The sequence below is a fragment of the Gorilla gorilla genome, chromosome 13, assembly GCF_029281585.2.
Source record: "Gorilla gorilla gorilla isolate KB3781 chromosome 13, NHGRI_mGorGor1-v2.1_pri, whole genome shotgun sequence".
Classification (NCBI taxonomy): Eukaryota; Metazoa; Chordata; class Mammalia; order Primates; family Hominidae; genus Gorilla; species Gorilla gorilla.
Genome location: NC_073237.2, coordinates 94,678,325 through 94,702,987, shown reverse-complemented (window position 1 = coordinate 94,702,987; position 24,663 = coordinate 94,678,325). Strand labels below are relative to the sequence as shown.

Sequence of the window (24,663 nt, the reverse complement as noted above, 5' to 3'; positions counted from 1 at the left end):
GGTATTCCTGCCCACATGTGTGGCTGTCTTTGTGCACGGAACAGTGTGAGCTTTCCTAAGCAACCCTGAGACTCACAGTTAGGCCTCCTTGACATAGTCTGCTCAAGGCTGGGGAGCGTAGTATGGGACTTTCTCCTCACTGTGGGGAACGTGGCTGAAGTTACATGTCACATTCTCTAGATTTGACATGAGTTCTCAGCTCCAGCCAAAAAAAAAAAAAAACCTGTTGACTTAATGCTTTTGTTTAAACTGAAAATTAATGGATGAAGAAGCTGATGTGACAAGCTGTCCCTTGGGAAGTAATAGGTGAACTTGACAAAGGAGGCAGGGAAATCAACAATTAGAAATATATAGTTGTCTGAGGTCTTTTAGTGAAGGAGAAACAGTAGGTGGGGAGGGGGGTAGAGGAAACCAGAGCTTTTCATTATTTCTCTGTAAGGGGAAGGTTCCAGAGTGAGCACCTGGGTGTTGGGGAAAATCTGACTAGAAATGTGGGACTTCCTGCTGATGTGTCCCCTGAGGCCCCATGGCATATTTCTGTTTCTCTCTCTCCGCTCTAGCCTGAGCAACAATATATATCTAGCAGGCATTTAGAAAATACCTGTTGAAGGAATAACTAAATTAACCGTTCTGTTAAATCTATTGTCTCTTTCTCTTGTCAGGCTGATAAAGATGTCGAGTCCATACATGAACAACCTTATCATCCTTGGAGGGATGCTCTCCTATGCTTCCATATTTCTCTTTGGCCTTGATGGATCCTTTGTCTCTGAAAAGACCTTTGAAACACTTTGCACCGTAAGTCATTCTGCATAAGCCAGTGGTATATGATAGAAAGTTTCCTTGGTGACCTCAGTCATCGAAAACACAGATGCAAACCCAGAAATACATGAAAATACATGAACAGGCAGGGAACAACCCATTTAGTAGTTCTTCAACTCAACAGGGAAGAACGGTGTTACTGTCAGGCCAGCACTGGGTATAAATACCACCTACAAAGTTCAGATAATGGACTTCCAGCCCGGGCAACATGGTGAAGCCCTGTCTCTACAAAAAACACAAAAAAAATTAGCCGGGCATGCTGGTGTACACCTGTAGTCCCATCTTCTTAGGAGGCTGAGGAGGGAGGATTGCTTGAGCCCAAAGATCAAGGTTGCAGTGAGTTGTGATCGCGTCACTGTGCCCCAGCCTGGGAAACAGAGAAAGACCCTGTCTCAGAAAAAAAGATAATGGACTTACTAGGCCACTGTTAGAAGAGAGCCCACTGAGAATTGACAGAGTAACATAGAAAAGGAGGGGAAAAATATTATCATCCAGAAAAGCATCAGCGCCAAGGGTCAGAGTCAGGGTCAGGATCGTTTAAGAAGGAACAGATCCTCCCATCTACCTCGAAAACCATCAAAGAATATGACGATAGATCTTTGTATGTCTGACTGAGTTATATGGTAAAAGCTATAATTGTTATTTTCTATTTAAGTGGTGTTTTCTTAAACGGTTTTTTCCTTATTGTTCCCCTAAGGAGCATTTTTAGACATTTTTTCCTAATGATTCCTCTTATGAAAGTTTAATACCAGAAATATAATGTGTATCTGTTTGTGTACTTTATATATATATATCTATGGTTTATACGTAAAAAAGAGTAATGTTTCTTCACATTCAAGAACCAACAGTTGCCCCCAAGGGGGCTGTATCATCCCTATTGAGATATGTATATATTTGATGAAGTCCAAAGCAGTGTAACTAATTTACTATACATTAGAAAGATTATTTTTAAAGTTAATTAACATGTTAAAAAGTTTAATGCCTAAAGAAATGCCTTTTATTTTTTTTTTGTTTTGTTTTTTGGGTTTTTCTGGAGACAGAGTTTCACTCTTGTTGCCTAGGCTGGAGTGCAATGGTATGATCTCAGCTCACTGCAACCTCTGCCTCCTGGGTTCAAGCGATTCTCCTGCCTCAGCCTCCTGAGTAGCTGGGACTACAGGCATGCACCACCATGCCCAGCTAATTTTATATTTTTAGTAGAGATGGGGTTTCTCCGTGTTGGTCAGGATGGTCTCGAACTCCCGACCTCAGGTGATCTGCCCACCTCGGCCTCCCTAGTTATTTTTTTAAAGGGGGTTATGTATTAGCAATCACTTAATAGTTGTATGGAACTAACTCTCAGTTGAAAATATCATGAACTTACTTTTTAAGAATAAAGTAATCAGTTGGGATGTATTTCTGGACATTGACTATGATCTGTCCAAACGGGGTTAACCAGCTGGGTCTCTTTTAGAGTCCCACATGCAGTAGTTCATCCAGTCCCCTGCCTGGAAGACCAGAGCTAGAGGGGATGGTCAAAAGATCGGTGCTGAGTGGATTCATCCAAAAGCCACTCCTTTGTTGGTGCTGTTTTCTTTCAAGACGTTGAGTGCACTGTGGGCCCTTTTTTGCAAAGCAGCCTTTTTTAGACTGCATTTGTTGCTCCCAAGCCTCAGTGTTGCCCACTGCTGGATGATGAGGGCTGAAGGCTAGCAGTGAGGGATGCTTAAATGAAGCACCCTTTAAATGTGCTGCAAGTCCCCACTCACACCCCAGACTTTGAGGACTGAGTCCAGGCCAGTCCCTCTGCTCTGGTACAGCACATGGAAAGAAGGGAATCCCCCCGAGATCTTACAGTCTAGGGGATTTTGCTCCCTGGATTTCTGCGAATGATTAAACTGGACTGACTGTTACACATCATCGAGAAATTGTTCCTGTTACCAGTAACTTCCCTGTGAGCTGCCTAGCCAGAGAGAGGTCTACAGATTCATTTACTTTATCCTCAATTGGGCAGTGCCTTGAGAAGTGTGTGGTCGAGTCCCCAGTAACTGAGGGGGTAGTGAGGTCACTGGTGTGTTCAGGCCCCTCTCCTCTCCTGGAGGGACCTGCATGGCTGTCAAACCCCAGTGCTCCAGGGTCACTTGGTTCACTCTTCCCACTCAAGAGTTTTTCACTCCAAGCCTGGCACTGGCTCATTCCCACCAAAAGATCAAAAGAGTGTGGCCTTCTGGCATGAGACTAATTCCCATTATTCTGCCCGTCTGGGAGTAAAGAAGGTGAATACAAAAGATGCAAGTCCCTGGCTTCACTGTGCCTGCAGTCAGCTTCCAAAGAAGCTGAGCTGCTCAAAAGTCCTTGTGGGTGTGGTTCAGTGGGGTTGTTCTCTAAAGAGTATGGCCTCCTGGGGCAAGGTGTAGTGGCTCACACCTATAATCCCAACACTTTGAGAGGCTGAGGCAGGCAGATCACCCAAGGTCAGGAGTTCAAGACCAGCCTGACCAACATGGAGAAACCCCGTCTCTACTAAAAATACAAAATTAGCTGGGCGTGGAGGCGCATGCCTGTAATCCCAGCTACTCAGGAGGCTGAGGGCAGGAGAATCGCTTGAACCTGGGAGGCAGGGGTTACAGTGAGCCGAGATCACGCCATGGCACCCCAGCCTGGGCCACAGGAGTGAAACTCCATCTCAAAAAAAAGAAAAAAAACAAGGGTGGCCTTCTGGCGTAAGAATGATAACCAAAGCGCATGGAAGTCTTGCTAGTTTTAGTGGAAGTGTGAAGGCCACTGAGTCTCTGATATTCCTACATCAGCATGACTTTTGTGCCCTGAGATGCCTAACAATTTCATGGGCATACAATTTATTTATGGTCAGCTTTCCTGGGCAGTGGTGAGGCCTGAATAAAAGGTTGCTCCTGAGGGACCCTGATGAAGTTAAACGAGGAAAGTGAGGATTTCTCTCTTCCATCTGTTCTTAGGCTTCCTCCCCAAGTTTTAGGACACTGTGATGATTACAGTAATGGAAATGGTACTGGGGCCGGGTGCAGTGGCTCATGCTTATAATCCCAGCACTTTGGGAGGCCGAGGCGGGTAGATCACCTGGAGCCAGGAGTTCAAGACCAACCTGGCCAACATGGCAAACCCCGTCTCTACTTAAAAATACAAAAAATTAGCTGGGCGAGGTGGCAGGCGCCTGCAGTCCCAGCTACTCAGGAGGCTGAGGCAGGAGAATGGTGTGAACCTGGGAGGCGGAGCTTGCAGTGAGCCGAGATCGTGCCACTGCACTCCTGCCTGGGCGACAGAGCGAGACTCGGTCTGAAAAAAAAAGATACTGGGGGCAAGTTTGGCAACTCCAGTTTCTCAGTGGCATCCCTGAGAGGCAAGGGGCTTGCCTTGTTCCCCGGGTTGAGAACCAGTGGAGCAAAACCCTACCCTCATTCTGCCATGGCCCCAGTCCTTCCCGGGGGCCACTCTGCCCATCTCCTCATCACTTGCTATTGGACACCTGGAATGCCTCAGGTGTCCTGAGGCATTCAATCTTCACTGCAGAGATTCCTGCAGCAGACATGAAGGGCTGCCCAGCCTTTAGAAACTCTCTCCTTCCCAGAAAGAAGTTCCTGACATCTCGCCTTGTTCACAAGCCAAAGGCTATGAAAGCACAGGTGCTTTCTCAAGTTTGACCTGAATTCAACAACCACAGGGTGACGCAGGCTAGGGAGCAAAAACAGGGACATCCCCCACACCCAGGGCTTTTCTTTTTAATGAAGCCTGATGTTCTATTCTGGGAGTCACGCTCATTTGTGTGAGGGGAAGGTTGTCCTGGGAAGCCGGGGAAGGCTGATATGAATAAATCATAAAGCGCTTTACAAATCAGCATCGGCTCTGAAGATGAGGGCCCGAAAAGATGTTAGGGCCCAGTTCTTGCTGCCCCTGAGAATTAATTTATTTGCAGTCAAGGCTGTTTTAGAAGCTCTACAAAAGGGAGTCCACATGCATGACTGTGGGGAAAAGGCATAGATTATCTACCCCGGACTGAATTGGGTCAGCACAGAGGTGTACATGGGTTAGGGCTGGGGCCATTTATTTACTAATTCTCAATATTGCCCAGGAAGAGGAAGTGAAAGCTCTTGAATTTAGGGCCTAAGTACCAGTGCCTGATGGGTACAATTTGGGTTGTATTCCACCTGCTATTCCAGGGTGGGCAGCTCCTTAATTTCACTTGGTGCCATGGATTCTGTTCTTCGGACCTAGAAGGCTGCTCCCAGCAAACTCCCACCGAGTGGGGAGCTGCAAGGAGAAGCAGGCCCGTATGGTGTAGTGATCACGGATCTTCCAACAACAGCCTGCATTCGACTGCCACCTCCTCCACTTACTAGCTCCTGACTGCAGCAAGTGACTTAACCTCAGTTTTCTCATCTGTAAAATGAGCATAACAGTTTTCCCTCTGCAGGATTGCAGTGTGGGTTAAACAAGACGATTCAGACAAGCCGCCTGGAACTCAGGGAGAGTGCTGCATGGAGGGATGTAGGAGGAGGGATAGGCATCACAGCTTGTCACCTTGCATCCTCATCACAGTGTAATTTCCTGGTGTCCCACACTGGGTTCTGTAAATCTTAAAGGACAGGGGACAAGGTAGACCATGAGACCGGGTTCAGACATGGCACAGCCGAAGTCACAGTTCTGTCTGCTCTGCTGCCATATACATGCCGCTTTTTTCTCCCTTTTGGTTTTCAAAATAGCAGCTTAACACAGTGAGAAACCATGAATACCCCCTCAGGCAGAAACCTATGGCAGTCACAAGATTAGGCCTCTCTAGGGGCTACACCTCTGCTCGGACGAGGGTGGGTGCGTGTGTGAGTGCGTGCACACAGATTCACCCACACACAGTGCTACTGCTAGGGATGCAGTTTCTCTTAGTTCCCATCCCCCACTCCCTCTGACCCTTTCCAGAATCTTCCCATACTGTCAGTGCCGGTTTCTCCAAGTCTTGAGAACAGCTCCAGCTATACCCCGTGCTGTCTCCCTGGACACTGTGTGGGTAGTGGAGTCACCATAGCAACGTGGCCCCTGTGGACATGGAGCTGTCTGCAAAGACAGTGCTGGGTATGGGCCAGGGCCCCAGTGCCAGGGGGAAGGGATGGACCCTGGCAGCTGAGCTGACCTGGCTCTGGGATCCCAGCCCCTGTCTGCCCAGACAAGGAGTCCAGCAGGTGGGGATGAGAAAAAGCACTTGCCTTCCTTGTGGATCTGAGGCAGAAACCCCAGCTCGAGCGTGGGAGGAGTAAGAAGGGGCTTTGCAGACAGGATGAGGAGGCTCCAGGTGGACCTTAGATCCCAGCGTGGGCCTCACGCAGCTTCCTGGGCTCTCAGAAGCATTCCTGGGCGTGGGGTAATAACAGCTTCCTGTTAACTCCCGAGCCTGTGCCCTCAGCCTCTGCGAGTCACCAAGGCCAGCTTTCAGCCAGGGGCAGCCTTTTGTTCACGACCACCTGACAAGGCCAAGTTCACTGTCCCCACCTGACGGAGCAGAAAACTGAAGCCCTGTCACACACTGCTAGGCAGCAGGGAAGAAGTTTAAAACTAGCTCTGTTGGACCACAAAGATGATTGAGATGTTTCATTAGAAAGCAAGACTATTCTGATTTTTTATTAGCTGACTTATACCAGAAAAAAAAAAAAAAAGTCAACTAAGTTCTTAGGGATCTGGTAACTACCTATCCCAGCCAATATTACCAAAATTTTTATCTCAGATTTTTTTAAATTAAGATATAATCCACATACCATAAATTTTGCCCTTTTAATGTGTACAATTCAGTGGCTTTTGTTTACCCTATTTAACATCTCTGAACCTTAGTTTCCTCTTCTGTAAAATGGGGATGATAATAATAGGGTTGTGAGGATTAAATGAGATCATGTATGTAAAGCATCTAGTGCCTGTCACACAGTAAGGCTTCATACATCTTAGCTGTTATCATTATGTATGAACGAATGATGGGACTATCTCTGGATAATTGTGTTCACTTCTGGATACCATTAAGAGAGACACTGATAAAGCAGAGTAAACTTGGGATAAAGAGGCTGGGAGGCCAGGTGCAGTGGCTCATGCCTGTAATCCCAGCATTTTGGGAAGCTGAGGCGGGTGGATCACCTAAGGTCAGGAGTTCGAGGCCAGCCTGGCCAACATAGTAAAATCCCATCTCTACTAAAAATACAAAGATTAGCCAGGCGTGGTGGCAGACGCCTATAGTCCCAGCTACTCAGGAGGCTGAGGCAGGAGAATCACTTGAACCTGGGAAGCAGAGGTTGCAGTGAGCCAAGATCGTGCCACTGTACCCTAGCCTGGGTGACAGAGGGAGACCCTGTCTCAAAAAAAAATAAAAAAGAAGAGGCTGGGAAAACCGGTTGATGCTGGCCAGCTTGGTGTAGGTACCCATGGCAACTTCTGGCCTTCTGTGGCCTTGCTCTACCAAAACTGGGGCGGGAACAGACTTGGGTCCTGCCTAAGTCAAAGCCAAGCTGGTGGTTGCCTCTGCCACCTTGAGTGCTGAAAGGGGCTTTGGGGCAGGCAGCAAGGGAGGTAAGAATGACACAGACGGGACCTCTGAGGATGCTGTAGCCATGTAGTGGTTGGAATCTGGCCTAAGAAGCCAGTTTGGCCCAGGTCTGCCCTGAGGGACGCTCAGAAGAGCGTGACTCAGCTTTAGCTCCCAGCTGCCTCTACTTGCTGACCACCCCAACTCTTTTATCTATTTTTCTACTTTAAAAAAGTGTGTATATTATAAGCTTGGCACTCAGTGAATTTTCACAAACTGAACTCAACTGTGAATCCAGGATCCATATCAAGAAGCAGGACCTTATCAGCATCCCAGAGGCCCTCCCTGTCTCCTTCTGGTTCCTATCTGCCCCAACCCTCCTCCCCTTGCCAAAGGGTGGCCCCCATCCCAGCTCCTGCATGCACAGACAGTGCTACTCAGTGTGCACTGAGCCACCTGGGGGTCTGGATGGAATGCAGCGGGTCTAGAAGGGGGCCTGTGCATTCCTGACACACTCAGGGGATGCTGATGCCATCCCCAGACCGCACTTGGAAGAGCAGGGATAAGATTAGTACCTGATGCTTTATTTTTGTGTTTGTCTCTTGGAGACTGATTGTGTAAGATAAATGGGAGCACCAGAAGCCTGGTCTCCTGGGGCCCAGCTGTGGGAGGGAAGGAGCTCCTGGGCTGGAAGACACTGGATTGTGGCCCCCACCCTCGAACCTCGGGAAGCAGGGCGGTTCCGTCACAGCTGGCAGGGTGGGGTTCGAGTCCCGAAGCACCGCTTCGGCCTCTTCACTCTGCTCAGATGGATGGCAGCTAGGCAGGGGTGGGGCAGGGGAGGCCCAGACACTGGACTGGGGAGTGTGATGCCCTCTTCCTGCCCTCCTAGAGGTACTGGGATTTTCTAACTCTAACTAGAAAGGTAAAGGCTGCCTAGGAACACCCACTTGGCCTCCCAGTAAATTCAAGTCTGGTAGGAATTAATGAAACATTTTTAGTTAAAAGGCCATAAATCTGTGGTTTTGTTGTTGTTGTTGCATGGGGTTTTCTTTCTGAGGCAGTTGAGAAGTAAAACAATGTAATAATGTGGGTTTGGGGCTGTTTCTGCAGGTGGCTCTCATGGCTGGCCATGGTAACATGCTTTGTGATTTCAGAAGGCAGCAGGAAGGCTGGGCTAGGAGATACCCACAGGGTTTGGTGGTGGCCTTGCCTGGCAGGTCCAGACCAGCTCAAGGAGAGGGTCACAGGGACTGGCTGTCACAGGGCCTGATTGGGCCAACTGGAGTCCTGGATGGGGTACAGATGCCCGCTTGATGACAGTGGCCTCCCCACCCCCAATTCCCTTCCAGAGGAGAGGGCTGAGTGGGGAACCAGGGACTCCCCCGACTCCTGAGCCAATAAGCAGATGATGGCCTCCCTTCCAGACACCCCACATGTGGGCCACTCCAACCCTTGGCTCTGCTCAGCACTCTTGTTCCCACAATTCATTCATTCATATAATAACATTCCCAGGCACCTGCTAGGCACAGAGCATGGTCCTCGAGGAGCTGGCAGTGTAGATTGAAAACCTAAGTAAACAAACAGTTCCCATTTACTATGTTGTGTACACTGGCAGAGACAGGCCTAGGGGAGTGGGTAAGGCCCAGAAGCAAGGGACAAATCAGGGAAGACTTAAAATAAGGGACCCCTCTGAGTGAGCTCCATTTATTTCTGGAAGTCCTAAATGATACACCATACTTTCCCACAGAATTCTCAGCAGCTGCAATCACATGGTGTGGCCACTCAGTCCTTCCTCTCTGGTCCTGAGGCCCACTTGTCCACGTCTTCTGTCCGCAGAGCTGTGTGAAGGCACACAGCAGCCGCCTCCCCACCACACCCCACCCCCTCCTGCCACTACCCATCTGAGAATGCTGCATTTCCAAAAAGCTCCCCAACCTCCAGTCCTGAGGCACCTTCTGGGGTTGTGGGGGAACAGGAAGAAAGGCCTCTTGCTCATTCTGCATTGTTCTGTGGCCTGAGCCAAGGCTGCCAAGGGCAGTTGTGCACTTTCTGCACTACACAAGGGTGTTGGCTTCAGGGGCAGGAGCTGAATTTCGGCCTGTGATCGGATCTTTGAGCCAAGTTCTTGGAGTTTGTTGGCTTCAAGGGCCTTGAGGAGTGGAGTCCTTCAGAAAGGGCCCAGACGGGGTGCCTTTCAGAAATTTCTCCTCCCAGAGGAGAAACCTCTCTCTGATTTGCCCCAAGGCTTCTAAGATGGCCCCTAGGCCCTGACTCGGGTTCCAAAGTACTCCTGTGGGTCCTGAGTCACCTTTGCCCCCTGCACCGTTCCCCTAGAAAGGCTCTGCTGTACTCTAAACTCCGGAGAAGATTTTCTGTACAGGTCTTACCCAGAAGACCCTGAGCAAGACGGAGTCTTCTGGGGCTGTTTCTAGAGGCTGCTTTTCAGAGTCTTATAACTTAAGGATTTATCTGTCGCCCTTGCCCTAGAAGACAAGACGGGCCCTGGAGACCTCAGGCCTCTCAGCTTCCCCACCTCATACCTCACAGTGCTCTGGGGCTTGCTTTGGGGCGCTCTGGGAGTTTCTTCCCTCCTTCTCACTATTGATCACCTAGGATGAGCAGTCAGAATGAAATAAAAGGCCCTTGAGAGAACCTTTTGGACAGCAGGAAAGTGACTTGCCCCTGTGTCCAGCCAGCCACCAGGGCTTGCTCCTCCATCTGACTTGCTGGCCTGAAGCCCACATGAATCTGTGGCAACAAGGAGACCCGGAGCACAGCAGTCCCGTCCGTCATCTGTCAGAACAGGCCTGCCAGCAGAGGTTGTATGTCCATTTTCATGTTGATCCCCAGAAGGGCAATGAAAGCCCTTCACCCTCCCAGGCATGCTTCATGAAATCAATGGAGCAAGCGGCTGAGCAGAATTGTTCTGGGCATAGATTTTTCCTTCCATTTGGAGACTTACTCTCATTTCTTTTTCCTTTTTCATAGCTGGGACTGAGATGGACACTGCCTGCCTAAAGTTTGTCTTCCCCCATGGATGTATTATGTTCAAGGCAGTTCGCAGAGGGGGCTGAGTTACCTGATGGCTAAGGGGAGCAAAAGAAAGATGTTAAATCAGAAAAATAAACACACGTAAGACTTTAGGAGAAAAAGTGAAGTAGCTATTTGGTGTTGACGAATCAGTAGAGACTTGTATTGGTGGTAACATATTGGAAAACAGAATCATTAGAACCCTTCAGATGAAACCTTCTAGTTTATTTGGCATCATAGAGCCACATAGAAGGGAGGCACCTGGGATGTCATTAAACGAAACCTCCCTCAGTGCAGGAAATGCCCCTGCAGCATTCTGATGGAGGGGGAGAAGGGGGGAGTCTTCCAAGCTTTGCTTGAATATGTGGAGTGATGGGGAGCTCACTACCTGTCAGACAGCATGTGGAAGGGGCAACTGAGGCCATGAACTCAGCCTCTTTTGCTATCAAATGCTCCAGTTCTCTCTGTGGTCTTCCTTTAATTTGCTTGCTCAGGCTTAACTTGCACATCTGTGCTGACAAAGAGTTCATGACCTCCTAAACTGGCCCATCCAGTCTGATTGTCTCCTCTTGGCTCCAGAGATTTAAAGGTGGGCAAAGCAGGCCCTGCCTCCCAGTAGCTTCATCTAGTGGGAGAGGCAGACAGGTAATCAGATAGATGTCATCTCTGTGTGACCAGCAGAGCAGAAACATGCTTGAAGGCAGAAGTCATGAGGAGGAAGTAGTCATGACCTCCCTGCAAGGTCTCAGTGGGCTTCTCAGAGGAAGTGGCTCACGAGTTTGCATTTCAGAGGATGCACGAGAAGTTGTGAAGAACAAGGAATGGCATTTTGGGTGGAGGAAACAGCGCGTGTCAGACCCAGCAGCATGAGCCAGTGTGATGTGAGGGGAAAGACTGAGCAGGGCAGGATGGCTTGAGAAATATCAGAAGAGGTAAGGTAGAGGGGGCTGCACCCTGCCTGCTAAGAATTTGGAGTTTAACCTGAGGGCTCTGTGGGGCAGCGATGGGTTTAAATCCCAGAAACTTAAGCTGGAGTAACACTTAATATGGGGACTCACTGGAGCCCTGGCAGTAGGTGTCTGGTGATTGTATGCAGGAACGCTCCCAGAGACAAGGTGGTTGGTCAGTTCTCTACACCAGACAGCAATGGGATGCAGCATTGAGAGTCTCCAAGACAACCCCCAAGTTCAATGATTCACTAGGACTCTCAGGGCTCAGCACACAGTCATACTCACAGCTATGACTTATTACACTGAAAGAATACACAGCAATATCAGCAAAGGAAAAGGCACGTTGGGAGGCAAAGTCCAGGGGAAACCAGGTGGCAGCTTCTGATAGCCCCATCACAGCGGAGGAGCACAGGACACGCTTAATTCCCCCAGCAATGAGTAGCGACCACATGTGTGAAATGCTGCCTAGGGAAGCACATTAGAGATGACACGCCCAGGGTTTTTAGTCGGAGGATGGATATGTCAACACCGTCTGCCTACTACATAACAAAATTCCAGACTCCCAGAAGGAAGGCAGTGTTCAGCATAAACCACGTTGTTTGCACAACCAGTTCAGGCACAGTGAGCTGCTCTTATCATTGAGGGGATGGTGGGAACTGTCCAGAATCCAAGCTCTCAGATACCAGCCAAGGACTAACCTTCAAATCAGACCTTTTTAAAGATAACAGTCTCAGGCCTGCTATGTTAACTCTTTTCTGCCCAGGCATCCTCAGCTATTCTTTGCTTTTACTTTATGGCAACATATTGCAGTTTCCAGATGCCAGATTAAATTTATATTATTGAATTTTAACTAACTTGACTAATTATATGATTGAGTGAATTTAGCCCTCACAAAATAGACAAGTGGCCTGGAAATGATTGTTTCAAAGAAAACCTAAGTCAAAGCAAATATTAAGAATGCTTGCACACCAAGGCCAGATGCAATGGCTCTTGCCTGTACTCCCAACATTTTGAGAGGCCGAGGCAGGAGGATCACTTGAGTTCAGGAGTTCAAGACCAGCCTGGGCAATATAGCAAGATTTCGTCTCTACTAAAAATCAAAAAAATTAGCTGGGCATGGTGGTGCATGCCTGCAGTCCCAGATACTCAGGAGACTGAGGTGGGAGGATTGTTTGAGCTCTGGAGATGGAGGCTGAAATGAGCTGTGATTGTACCACTGTACTCCAGCCTGAGTGACAGAGCAAGATCTCATCTCAAAAAAAAAAAAAGGAATGCTTTGCACACTGGAGTGACACATCTCCTCAAAATAGATCTTTGTCAGCCACAGGATGAGGTAAAAATGATGATATTACTTCATCTTTGTCCTTTTTGAAATGCCCATGGTCTGTATATGGTCATTTGTAAAATTAAACATGTTCAAGAGAACGTTATCAAAAATGCTGTAGACCATTGGTCTTAACAGTCATGTCACTAAATTAGCTTTACAAGTGTGCTGAGGTCCCTGGAGGGTGTTACAGGTTGGTCAGCTACCCCCTCTGGGTGTGTCCTGGTCCTTTGACATCCGGCTCCTAGGTGTAGATGAACCCGATTTGAGTTGAGGAGACTCCATCTGAGGAGGAGGCAGCAGCAGGATGTCGGGGAGAGAGGCCTGGACCGGGACAAAGCATCGAGTTCCAGGCTCAGCTCTGGAGCTGTGTGGCATGGTTAAGGGAACTATCTTGAATGCGCTGGGCCTCAGTTTCTTCACCTGTTAAGGGATTTCCTCGCTTAACTGATACCTCCAAAAAATCACCTTGGTGTCTGTTATTGTTGTTGTTATTTCTTTTTATTGTTGTATATTTTGCCTCTGTCCTAATAATCCTTGTTGAAGATGAACAAATGAACAAACAAACAAACGAATGAGTGAATGAATGAGGTGAACTGTCAAGTCCCATGCATCTCTGACAGATGACAAATGTATTATCTGTTCGTTGAATATGCTCAGGTCTAAATTCTCTATCATTGGCTCTTTCCCCCTCCCTGTTTTGTATATTTTTCTCACATCCTTTTATGATCATCTGGGTAATAATGTGGCCATTCTACATTCTTTCTAAAGCACTGTGGTTCATTTTTACCCATCTGATTTCTCCTTGTTTGTGAAATTTTAAAAAAATAAAAATAAAAATAAAATAGAAGGCTAAGCACCCACCTGTACCCTCGCAGCATTCATGGTTCACAGGCCTGTGTTTCTGAACAAGCGCTGTGATACTGTTGTCCTTCCCTTGATTTAGTGGGTCAGCCTTGCAATCTAAAAATAGTTCCTATTTTTACAAATAAAATGGAAATGCAAAATGTTCTGTCTCTGAAAACCTGGAGAGTCAAGTTGCCGGAAAGGCAGGAGCAGAATGGATCCATAAGGGGAATGGGCTGGGAACATTTCTTGGAAACTTCCCACATGTGTTGGTGGCAGCCAGCCCTGAACTAGAAGGGGCCTGGGGAAGCCAAGCAAAGCTACTGTGCTCAGTGCCTCTGGATGCAGAGGGCCTGAGCTGTCTGCTGCAGCCTGGCTGCCTCTCTTTTTCCCCTACCACATCCACCTTTCTGCCTTGTGTTCAGCCAAGGCAGGTTGGAACCTTTCAAAGGAAACTAAGCTCAACAGAGCTGAGGGAGAGCAAAGACCCAAGCTCAGAGCTGCAACTCATGGGGCACGTGGCTTTTCTGTCCCAGTGAGTGGGAGGCCCCAGAACTCAGTGGTGCACAGCCCAGGGCTGGACCATGAGGTGGGGCCCACCTGGAGATGTGCAAGTCTCCTGGGTATTAGAGGGTGTCAAGTCTAAATGGTGAGGGTTGGGGGGTCTGGGAGTGATACAGTACAGGTGAAGGTGGGCGTCCTGGAGGCCCCTAAGACCTAACAGGTGGTGGCCAGCCTGTTCCAGCCTTCAGGGATCCAAGTTGTAGGCTCCTGTCAGGGCCGGCTGTTCCCATTAGCCACCAACCCAGGGCTAGGGGTCAGGGCACACCTTGGTCCTGGGGAATAGGTGAGAGCCAGACAGGGCCTCAGTCCTGAGCAGGGACCAAGGTCTAAGTGTGGGCTCAGCGGCCAGTCTGGCCCATGCTGACTAACTGACCTTCTGAGGTGACACTGGACAGTAGTAGCCACATGGCCTGACCATGTGGGGAGAGGGCTGGGCAGCAGGAAGAAGGAAGGGAGGAGGGGAAGTGAAGGCCAGAGGGCTAGACCATCACTTTTTGGTGGTATCTCAGCAGTCCTGGGTGCCCTCTGTGGCTCTCCCTCTGTCTGGCTCTCTCTAGGCCCATCTAAGGCACGATTTGAATCTTGCACTCCTGTGTGCCCAGTGACCTGGGTCTGGTAAGTGGCTGATAGAACTAAATGCCTATTGAATGGAAATTTGATTGAAAGTTGCCAATGAAACTCAACTATATGCAGAGGGGAGTATTTGTCCCCATCATAAAGAGTCCCCTTGCAGGGTGGACTCATACCTGATGAAGTCCATCTACCTAAGGAAGGTCAATGCCTCTGTTTTCTCATGGCCTCTAGGTCAGGACCTGGATTCTCACCGTGGGCTACACGACTGCTTTTGGGGCCATGTTTGCAAAGACCTGGAGAGTCCACGCCATCTTCAAAAATGTGAAAATGAAGAAGAAGGTAATCACTCTCCTTCTGTTTCAGGGTATTAGTAGTGTTCACCCAGCATTTATCTAGCAAGTATATACTATATTCCAGGCACTGAGCTATTTGCTGGGGATCCAAGCTAAACACAATCCCTACCTCCTGCCACCTTCAGCCTACTGGGGAAATCAGACAGTTAACAAAGCATTTATAATACAGAGTTATCAGGGCTGGCTGGGGACATTTGGGGGGTGCTGGGGTACAAAACACTCAAGGGAGGCTTCATGGAGGAAGTGCCACCTATGCTGGGGCCTGGAGGATGAGTGGGAGTTGGCCAAGCCAAGGACATAGGGATGCTGGGGACCTTGTCAAAGGAACCATCCATGGCAGCCTGGGGATGGGAGGAGGGTGGTCAGGGGCCAAGAGAGGCTTGGTGTGGCTGGGGCATAGGGCTCGTGGGGACAGGGTGCAGGAAGAGGCTGGAAGGGAAGACAGGAGCCACATTAAGGAATCTGCACTTTAACTTATGGGCAATAGGGAGCCCTTAAAAGAGAGGAGTAAAACAGGGCTGGTACCTGATTTAATGATTCCATTTTCAAAGAGGCCCCTGTAGGACAGGAGCTCAGCCTTCACACCATGGACCGCATTCGCCACCCGTGCGGTTTGGTATAGACATGATGTTGCCAGACCTTGACTCTTAGTCATGGAGAAACTTTGTCCACCACTGTCCTCTTTAACTCTTGCAGTGGGACTGGAGCTCCCCTTTCTTCTGGATAAAATTTGTGGCAAGTCTTGTGATCTTGAAGGTCCTCTGGTTAGTAACTATTATAATATGTAGAGTCTATTGTTATATTCAAAACTTCAAACGGCATTGATTGGCACAACTTCTCCCTCTCCCAGCTCAGGCCTGCAGCAGGCCGGCCACCTGCCTTGGGAAAAGGAGTATAGGCTGGCTGCTTCTGTCTTTGGCCAGGCTGCATTCTTTCCCCATCATCCCATCCACCCAGGTGTCCAACCCCTCCAGAGTTGGAATTAGGAGTGGTGGAAGAGGCAGGAAATACCTTACTTGCTCAGAGCTGGCATTGGGCTTACTGGGCCTGGCAAGGATTGCAGTGGCCCCTTTAGATTCCTGGGGCGCTTTTCTGAGTCCCTCATTACTGGGACTTTCTCTCCTGCCGTGCTCTTGATGCAGGTGAAATGCTCCCCCAATTGGCTATTTGTGGCTTCTTCCTCTGCTCCTGAGCATCCTTCAGTTCTCCACCGTGGGGTCACCTCACCCCTCCAGCTAGTCCTGGACAGGGCCACACAAACTCTCCCTCACCCATGGCCCACATCTGGGGTGCAGAAAGCATTCCTTCATCCTTTGCACCTACAAACTCAAGGACTGAAGGTTGATGTCACTGTAGTAGCTGCCTCTCTTTTGTTCCATCCTCAGAGCAGCTGGCCAGTCCATCATCCACCTTTAGGTTTCTCAAGCAGGAGTCGGACACCAGTCCACAGGGTCCCCCAGGCTGCAAAGACTCCTATCAAGCCACCCAGTGATCTCCTTTTCACTGGAAACCAAGGCCTCTCCCTTGATTTGAGGTCATGGAGGAAGCGTTCCCTCCCAGTCTACCCATTTCTCTCACCAGGGTACCATGACACCTCTTACCAAAAATCTTCTTCTCAATTCAGTTCCCCACCCACCACACCCTAGCCCCCTGCACACACTCTTCAAATCCTGATGTGGGCATCACCTGTTTACCAACACCTCCTCTGCAGATCCTCACTGTGGGCTCATCCCAGTGGAACATGGAGCCTGTTGTTCTGGTTTTTCATCCGAGCCTGCATTTTGCTCCCTGGCTACCTGGCACCAGTGGCAGACAGCAACCCAGCCCGAGCAGTGAGGCCAACAGGCTAAACAGAAACCTGGAGTTCTAGGCTCTGCTCCACTGCTGATCTGCCGTGTTAGACAAAGCTCTTAGTCTTTCAGGACTTCTGTGTCCTCATCTGTAGAATGTGGACACATTAACATAGTATTGTCCCCTTAGCTGTGATTCTGTGGGCTCCTGCCTGGTGCCCTGGTGATACCTCTCACTCCTCAGGCCCCCCACCCACCTCTTCACTGCCAAGGTTCTTCTTCAGGACTGCAGCCCCCTGTCCTCTCCAGATGAGGTGGAGGTATATTCTGTTCTCTGCCCCCTGCCCCCTGCCCCACACCCGAACCACCTTAGGAAATCCACAGGCTGCATTTACAGGGGGGAAAGGGCCCTGCTCTGCCACCCTGTCCCTGTGCTCGCATGGAGGGGCCGTCTCTGGGCCCCGGCAGCATTTATGACAACTCTCCGTAAGATGAGAGGCCTGGCCACCCCAATGTTCCTCAGCTGTGGCTGTGGACTGCAATCCCAGAGGACCTTTTGAAAACTACTGGAAGTCACCCAGGCCAGTTGAAATGAGGGCTTTGGGGCTTTAGCTGAGCATCAGTAGTTTTTCAGCTTTCCCTGGTGATGTTAATATACTGCCGAAGTTGGGGACCTGTGGTCTAGGTCAGGGCTTCTGAGTGCGGCTGCCCTGCAAGCTGTTAGAAATGCAAGTTCCTGGGCCCCGCCCTGACCCTAATGAACGGGAATCCTTGGGAGGAGCCCAGAAGCCTGTGTTTTCCCCATCCCTGTCCAAAGCAAGCCAAGGCTGGAGAGCCACTGGCCTAGGTGGCTTCTGGGGCCCCTCCTGCTCTGCGGCTCTGGTTTAAGAGCTGTTCTGCTCTTGAACCAGGATGACAACTCCATCCTGGTTTGGAAGAAGCACAGTGTTGGTTCCTTTGTGCTAATATGTGATTCATCCCTATGGTCATCTGTGATAAGAAACCTGCCTTTATGCTCTCTAACATGACTGCCAAGCAAGAACACATCAACCGTCTGGCCACAATTGATAAAACATATTGGGAAAACGGCAGGAGTTCAGTTGTCTGGAAGCTCCCTGTGGGGCAGTGATATGGTGTGGTCACCAGAGGCCATGGGCTTTTGCTCACTTCCTCCTGCACTGCCTGAGCTAGGGGAAACTCGGTCCCCACCAAGGGTGTGGGCCAACTCTGAGAGCTCAGGCTTGCAGTGGGTCCAGGCACCCAGGGAGGAGGCTTATCTGAGAAACAAGCCTACCACACACACACTTTTTTAACCTTTTTTAACTTTTTAAAGTTTCTTTACTTTTTTTTTTTTTTTACTTTTTAAAACTTTTTTTCTACTTTTGTTTTTAAGGGTAATGATGTCAGAGACAGTGGGGATTAAAACAGTCCCTTAACGGGTATGAGGTTAGAGGACTAGAAGGTGACAGAGGTGGACATCAGAGGATGGTAATTGTGTCACCAGGCATCTAGAGGAAGATGATTGTGACGGTGAGGAGGGCCTCAGGACCAGCGGGGGAAATGACATCAAGGATGGTGAGGGTGATGCCAGGGACAGAAAGGGCAATGACAGCGATAAACTTCATGCACAGAGGGGATCAGGGCCACCTCTATTGAGTTAATGGCACTGAACTCTCCACTTAAAAATGGTTAAAATGGTAAAGTTTATGTGCATTTTACCACAATAAAAACAAAACTGTAACAATAAAAACCAACTTGGTTATGTAAACAACTGGAACTGTGAAGAAGAGCCCATTTTTGAACTACGCCTGTCGCAACCCTTTCAAAACAATCTGGTTCCCTGATTGAGTGTGTGGTTTGGGTAAGATATAAATTTCTCTTCTCTACCTTACCCTCCTGTAATTTGGTTGGTAAATAATACTTAACCACAGCACTGCATACCGGCTCCTGGAATCACTAGAAAACCCAGAGTAACCCCAAAGAGTTTCTCATACTGGAATAATGTGCTCATCCAGCCTTCATCATTTTCACAACAAAATTAGTACCAAATCTTGTACTGAAAGCCTTTGGCAGTTCATATTGTTCGTTTGTATTGTGCAACCATCATCACCATCCATCTCCAAACCTTTTCATCTTCCCAAACTGAAACTCCATACCCATTCAACACTAACTCCCGCTTCTCCCTTCCTCTCCCCACAGCCATGCCCACCATGATTCTCCTTTCTATGAATTTGACTCCTCTAGGAACCTCATATAAGTTAAACCATACAATATTTGTCCTTTGGTGACTGACTTGTTTTGTTTCTTTTAAAGAAGTTTGGACTTTTTTAAGTGGCCCCCTTATTTTTTTTTTTTTTTTTTACTGACATATATACTAGATTTATATAAATTTGCAAATGCAATCATTTGCTTTTTTTCAATGCAGTTTTTATCCTTTTCTTCTTTGCATAGCTCCCACCCCTCCTCCCTCCATCCATGATGGCTTGCCCTCCCCAAACATACATACACACACTTCACCCCATATGCCCTATATGTGCACATTTTTGAAAGCATTAAAGCAAAAGAAGGCTATTAAAGGCTATTAACACGTGTGACTTAATGCTTCCAAATTTCATATTTTTACAGCATGTTACTTTTTTTCTAAAGACCAATTGTAAAATCTTTTTAAATTGAGGAGGTTTATTACAGTCTTTATTTTGCCTCATACTAGGACCAAATGGAAGTGTTGAAACAAGAGTAGAAATTTAGAGATGACACCTTCTGTTCTGGGGGCAGATGCTTTTTGAGGACAATGGAAGTTCACTACAAATATGACTGGGTTCTGTTGCAGACAATAACATGAGTGGGAAAAGCACCTGAGGATAAACCCTCAGACTTTCATCTGGGCTCAACTTAAGGAAAATGCTGAGGGCTTTTAGCAGCTATCCTGAAGCATCTGCCATCTAAAGATGACAGGAGACCTGAGCCCCAGGGGCACCATCCATGCTGTATTCCCCCTGAATGGTGTTCCCTGAAGAAATGAGTTGGCCCTAGTGGAAGGCCAGTCTGAATAGGTCAGAAAATCTCAAGTTTTTTGAAAAAATAAAGAAAAGCCCTTTTCTCTTAACCAAGCATCAGCCAAGTTTTTCTGCAAAGAGCCAGAGAGTCAATAGGTAAGACTTTGCAGGCTCTTCTGTCATGGTTGCAGCTACTCAAGTTTGCTTTTATAGAATAAAAGCAACCATAGACAAATATGCACATGACATTCATTTAAATGAGTATGGTAAAGGTGTAAATTTCTCTTCTCTACCTTACCTTCCTTGTAATTGAGGGTACGCTCATTTAAACAAGCAAGGCTACGTTCCCATAAAACTTTATTTGCAAAAATAGATGGTGGGCCAAATCAGTAGTTTGCTAATCCCTGCTCTAAACAACTCAGAAGTCACATTTAGTAAAAAATCGCTGGATCTGTTGAACAGTTATTGTAAGCCAGGCTCTGGTAATCTAGTGTGGCATGTGCAAATATTATCCCCATGTTCTAGATGAGGAAACTGGTTCAGAGTGGGAAAGGAATTACCCAAGATCACACAACTAGTTAGTTCATTTCAAACTTAGATCTGATTCCAGAACCAGGTGCTTAATCATTACTGGGTGCCTTTGCTCTCATCTGCCACTAAGTACCTCCTACCCACAGTGAGAGGACTGCATGTGATAGCATCAGTGAACACTGACATAACCCAGAGAGAAGTTCAGGCAGCATTTAAGAGAGGGAAGGAAGTCAAAGAATCTAAGAATAGGGAGATGGCCTTGCCTAATGCAAGGGGTCTCTGGTGCTCAGATCAGTGCTTTTTTTTTCTTTCCTTCCTTCTGTTTTCATTATTTAAGATTATTTTAAATCACCTCTACTTGACATTGTATTTTGTATTCCCACGGGTGTACTTGTATAATTTTCACTACTAGTCTTCCCCACAAACATGCATGCTTCTTAGGGCAGAATGTTTGTTTTGTCCACTGTTGCATCCTCGGTGCCTAGAACAGAACCTGACTCAGGGTAGGCACTCAATAAATATTTCTACAATTAATAAATAAAAAGTGATTCATAACTACTTAGCCTAAACCCATTCAGTCACAAACAGTGGCTACATGCCAGGGTTTGTGAATGGTGCCAAAAGGAAAATAACCATTTCCTCTCCTCTGATTCTCAGCATCTTCCCACCATGCACCCATCCACACATGATGATTAGTCTTGTCTAGTAGAGCTTAGGTGCAGTATCACATTTGGCCCCTAGATGTCACTGTGTCCTACACATAAACACAGAATCACTAATTGTCAAAACCCAAGTAATGGTAGCCAGCTACCATTTGTTGATCATCTTCTCTGTGCCAGACACTGTACTAAATGCTTTCCATACCTCATCTCATTTTATTCTTATACTAACTGTACAATTTAAGGATCACTGACCACACTTTAAAAAGAAGGAAACTGAGTCCTAGCAAAGTTAAGCAACTTGCTCAAGATCATGCTTGACAAGAATTGGGATTAGAATGAGGTCTTCTACTTCCAAAACCTGTGTCCTTTCCTTTATACCATACTTGGAGAATAACGCAGAAGCCCTCCTGCTCTCTCCCTCCCCCTGCCCCTGCCCATTTTACAGATGAGAAATGCAGAATGAGAGCAAGGAAGTGATTGGCTCGTGGTCACACAGGTATCAAGGAACAGAGCCAGAATTCTAACTCAGGTCCACTTAATTTTAAATCCTTTAGAATTCCACTGCCCCAGCCGGGTGTGGTGGCTCACACCTGCAACCACAGCACTTTGGGAGGCCGAGGCAGGTGGATCACTTGAGGTCAGGAGTTCAAGACCAGCCTGGTCAACATGGTGAAACCCTGTCTCTCCTAAAAATACAGAAATTAGCTGGGTGTAGTGGCACATGCCTGTAATCCCAGCTACTCAGGAGGCTGAGGCAGGAGAATTGCTTGAACCCAGGAAGGAAGTGGAGGCTGCAGTGAGCCTAAATTGCACCATTGCATTCCAGCCTAAGTGACAAAGCAAGATTCCATCAAAAAAAAAAATCCACTTCCTCAGACTTCATACTTGAGCCATTAAATTGGAAGGATTTACTTTATGACATTTACAAGAGGAAAATTCTGGTGCTTAGCTTTTAAAGCCATCTATGCCCCTTGCAGGGTATGCCTAGATTCATGGAGGAGGAGAAGCTGCTTGGGCTCAACCTTGAAATCAGGGTAGGAGTATGCCAGCAGAAAGGTGCAGGTCAGGCCTTCCAGGGGTCAGGAATAGCTGGACAAATGCCTGGGGGCTCAAACAGCCCCATGTTCAGCATCACGTAGATATGAGGCTCCTTCCAGCCCATCCCCTAACTGCTAAGCTCCTTAGGCATTTTGCCCCAGTTTCTCAAGACTGGCAGGGAGTTGCCTAGTTCCCCAGAGGGTGAGAGTTAAGCTGGGTTTCTGCAAAGCACCAGCGGTTCACCATATCCTTGAAAATCTCAGAGCGGGCTTTGCCGGTGCCCTGCCCCCAGGTAAAGCGGTTTTGCTGGATTTAATCTCCTTGGCAGTCACTGAGCCAACACTTTCCTCGTGTTCTTTTTACATTCGGTAACATAAAGGCCCCTCGGGTTTTTATTTCTCCTTTAAAAATGGCTTTAATCGTTAAAAACCAAACCTGGTGATATTTCTTAAGCTTCTGCCTGAGTCTTGTTTGTTTTTCCATGAGTCTCTTCCAGAACTACTTCATCACATTAGCTTTTCTGGAGAGTGAGGGGATATATAAACATGAAGTGAATGAAATACAGGTCAGCTTTGGCACCGAAAATATTTATCCCCCAGCCGATCCCTATCAAACAGACGTAAAGTGGGGTAGGAGTCTCGCAGAGTAATAAAAATATCCCAGGCTGCAAAGAGGAATGGGAGTTATATTTCTTCTTTTTATATTCTTTCATGTCAATTCAATTCGTCAGACTTTTAAGTAGCTACTGCATACCAGGCCCCGGTAGGTGCTGAGGGAACACAAATAAAATGGGCTTTCTTTCTGTCTAGGCCTCCCCAGTTTACTGAGGAGGGAAGACATGTATACAACTTAATATAGCTTCTGATTGTTGCTGTAAATGTTTGAGGATGTGAATTCTGGAGAAAAGAGATCTCAGTCCAAATCCAGGGTTCATCTCTTATCAAGTTTATTATATTGAGCAAGTTACTTAGCCCTTTTAAGCCTCAGTTTGCTCATCCACAAAATAAGAATAATAACAATATTTGCTTTTATATGAGACACTGCATCTGAAACCATCAACCTAGAGGCAGGCACAGAGTAAGTGTTCATTAAATGTTAGGTGTTCTTCTCATTGTTGTTACTACTGTGGTTCCTCCTGATAATTAAGTATGTGGACAAAGCGCTATGGAGTGATTAGTTGTGCTGCAGGAGTTAGAGAGGACTTCATGGAGGAGGTGACAATTGATCGAGATGTTTAAGGATTATTAGAAGTTTGCCAAATAGAAAGAAAAGGGTGTTCCAGACAAAAGAACTAGCACCTACAAAGACCTGGAGGGTGAAAATCACAGCTCGGCCAGGGACTAGGAGTGGCAAAACTTCAACAAAATGCACATATGTGTTTGGGGAGTGATAAGGTCAAGCTTGTGAAAGGCCTTGAATGTCACACAGAGGAGCTTGGCTGGATTTATCCTGTGGGTGATGGGGAATCGCAGGAGACTCTCCAGCTGGGGGGTTCATGATGCAGGTTCCCCCTATGACCTGGGCCCCCAGTTGCTGCGTGGGAAGCTGTCTCTCACATCGGCTCCCCTCTGCTCCTTCCCGCTTTGTAGATCATCAAGGACCAGAAACTGCTTGTGATCGTGGGGGGCATGCTGCTGATCGACCTGTGTATACTGATCTGCTGGCAGGCTGTGGACCCCCTGCGAAGGACAGTGGAGAAGTACAGCATGGAGGTAAGCCCTCCATGCCGGCAGGAGGGAAACCTGCAGATGCAGCCCCTGGCACATGAGGACAGTGAGGCTGCACAGCTCCCAGACTGCCCAGTACCCCACTGGGAACACTTCATCAGTTCCATTTCCTTCCATTTGAGACATCTAATTCCAGGGAGGCCAAATATAAGGTGTTGTGAAAGAAGTTGATTTTAATATTAACACATGCAGAATGAATGGGAAATGTTGGGCTTTTTAAAAGAGTACATTCTTATACATTGTAGAAGCCTTCATTTATAAGATCCATCACTTGAGAAATGACATTGCATATCTATCCCAATTTTAAAGTAAATCTCCTAAAAAGTGCTACTAGGGTGTAAACATTCTGAAAGCTCCTTCTAGATACTATATTGTTTTCAAAGTGATGGGCAATATATTTCTTTTCACACATTTGATATCAGATATTTGTTGTTAAAATAAGGAACCTCACATAAAAGTACTGTTAAATATATTTTTTAGTTGTCTTGCAGTCAGCCTTGCCCTGAACTCGCACTGGTCTTTCTAGGATTCTCCAGATTAGGGAATTTTGAGTCCCTTAGGACGTTGTAGTTTTGTTGACTTTCATTTAGAATAGTTAGACTGTCTTTGAGGGCTACAGCTGAGCTGCAGTGGGGTGTGCTATTTGGTAGGATTTTGGTACAGTGTAACAAACTCTAAGAAAATGAGAATCTCTGTTTCTCTCACTGCTTTGTTAGAGAGATCTTTTGTGGGAATTTAGTGTGAATTCTTACACTAAACCAGAAATGGTCATTCTATGCACTAAGGGCAGAGCCTTTTATCCTTCTAGACAAGAAGGTTTTATAGAAAATAAGATGCTCAGCCTCATTTATCTCGAGACAGTGTTTACTCAGCTTGGTAAGAAGTTATGCATGCATTCAGAGCAGCAGCAGAGAATGCCATATAGGAAAGAGATTGAGAACTATGTCCC

At 47.4% G+C, this 24,663-nt stretch overlaps 1 protein-coding gene across 2 annotated transcripts in view; it reads left to right on the top strand.

The window, feature by feature from the left end:
* Positions 1-24,663, top strand: part of GABBR2 (gamma-aminobutyric acid type B receptor subunit 2) — a 420,187-nt gene that overhangs the window by 324,050 nt on the left and 71,474 nt on the right. For both annotated transcript variants that reach the window (XM_004048340.5, XM_055350040.2), the window contains exons 11-13: positions 663-795; positions 14,849-14,956; positions 23,577-23,699. In XM_004048340.5, coding sequence (XP_004048388.2) covers positions 663-795; positions 14,849-14,956; positions 23,577-23,699 — 364 coding nt within the window. The remainder of the gene's footprint in view (positions 1-662; positions 796-14,848; positions 14,957-23,576; positions 23,700-24,663) is intronic.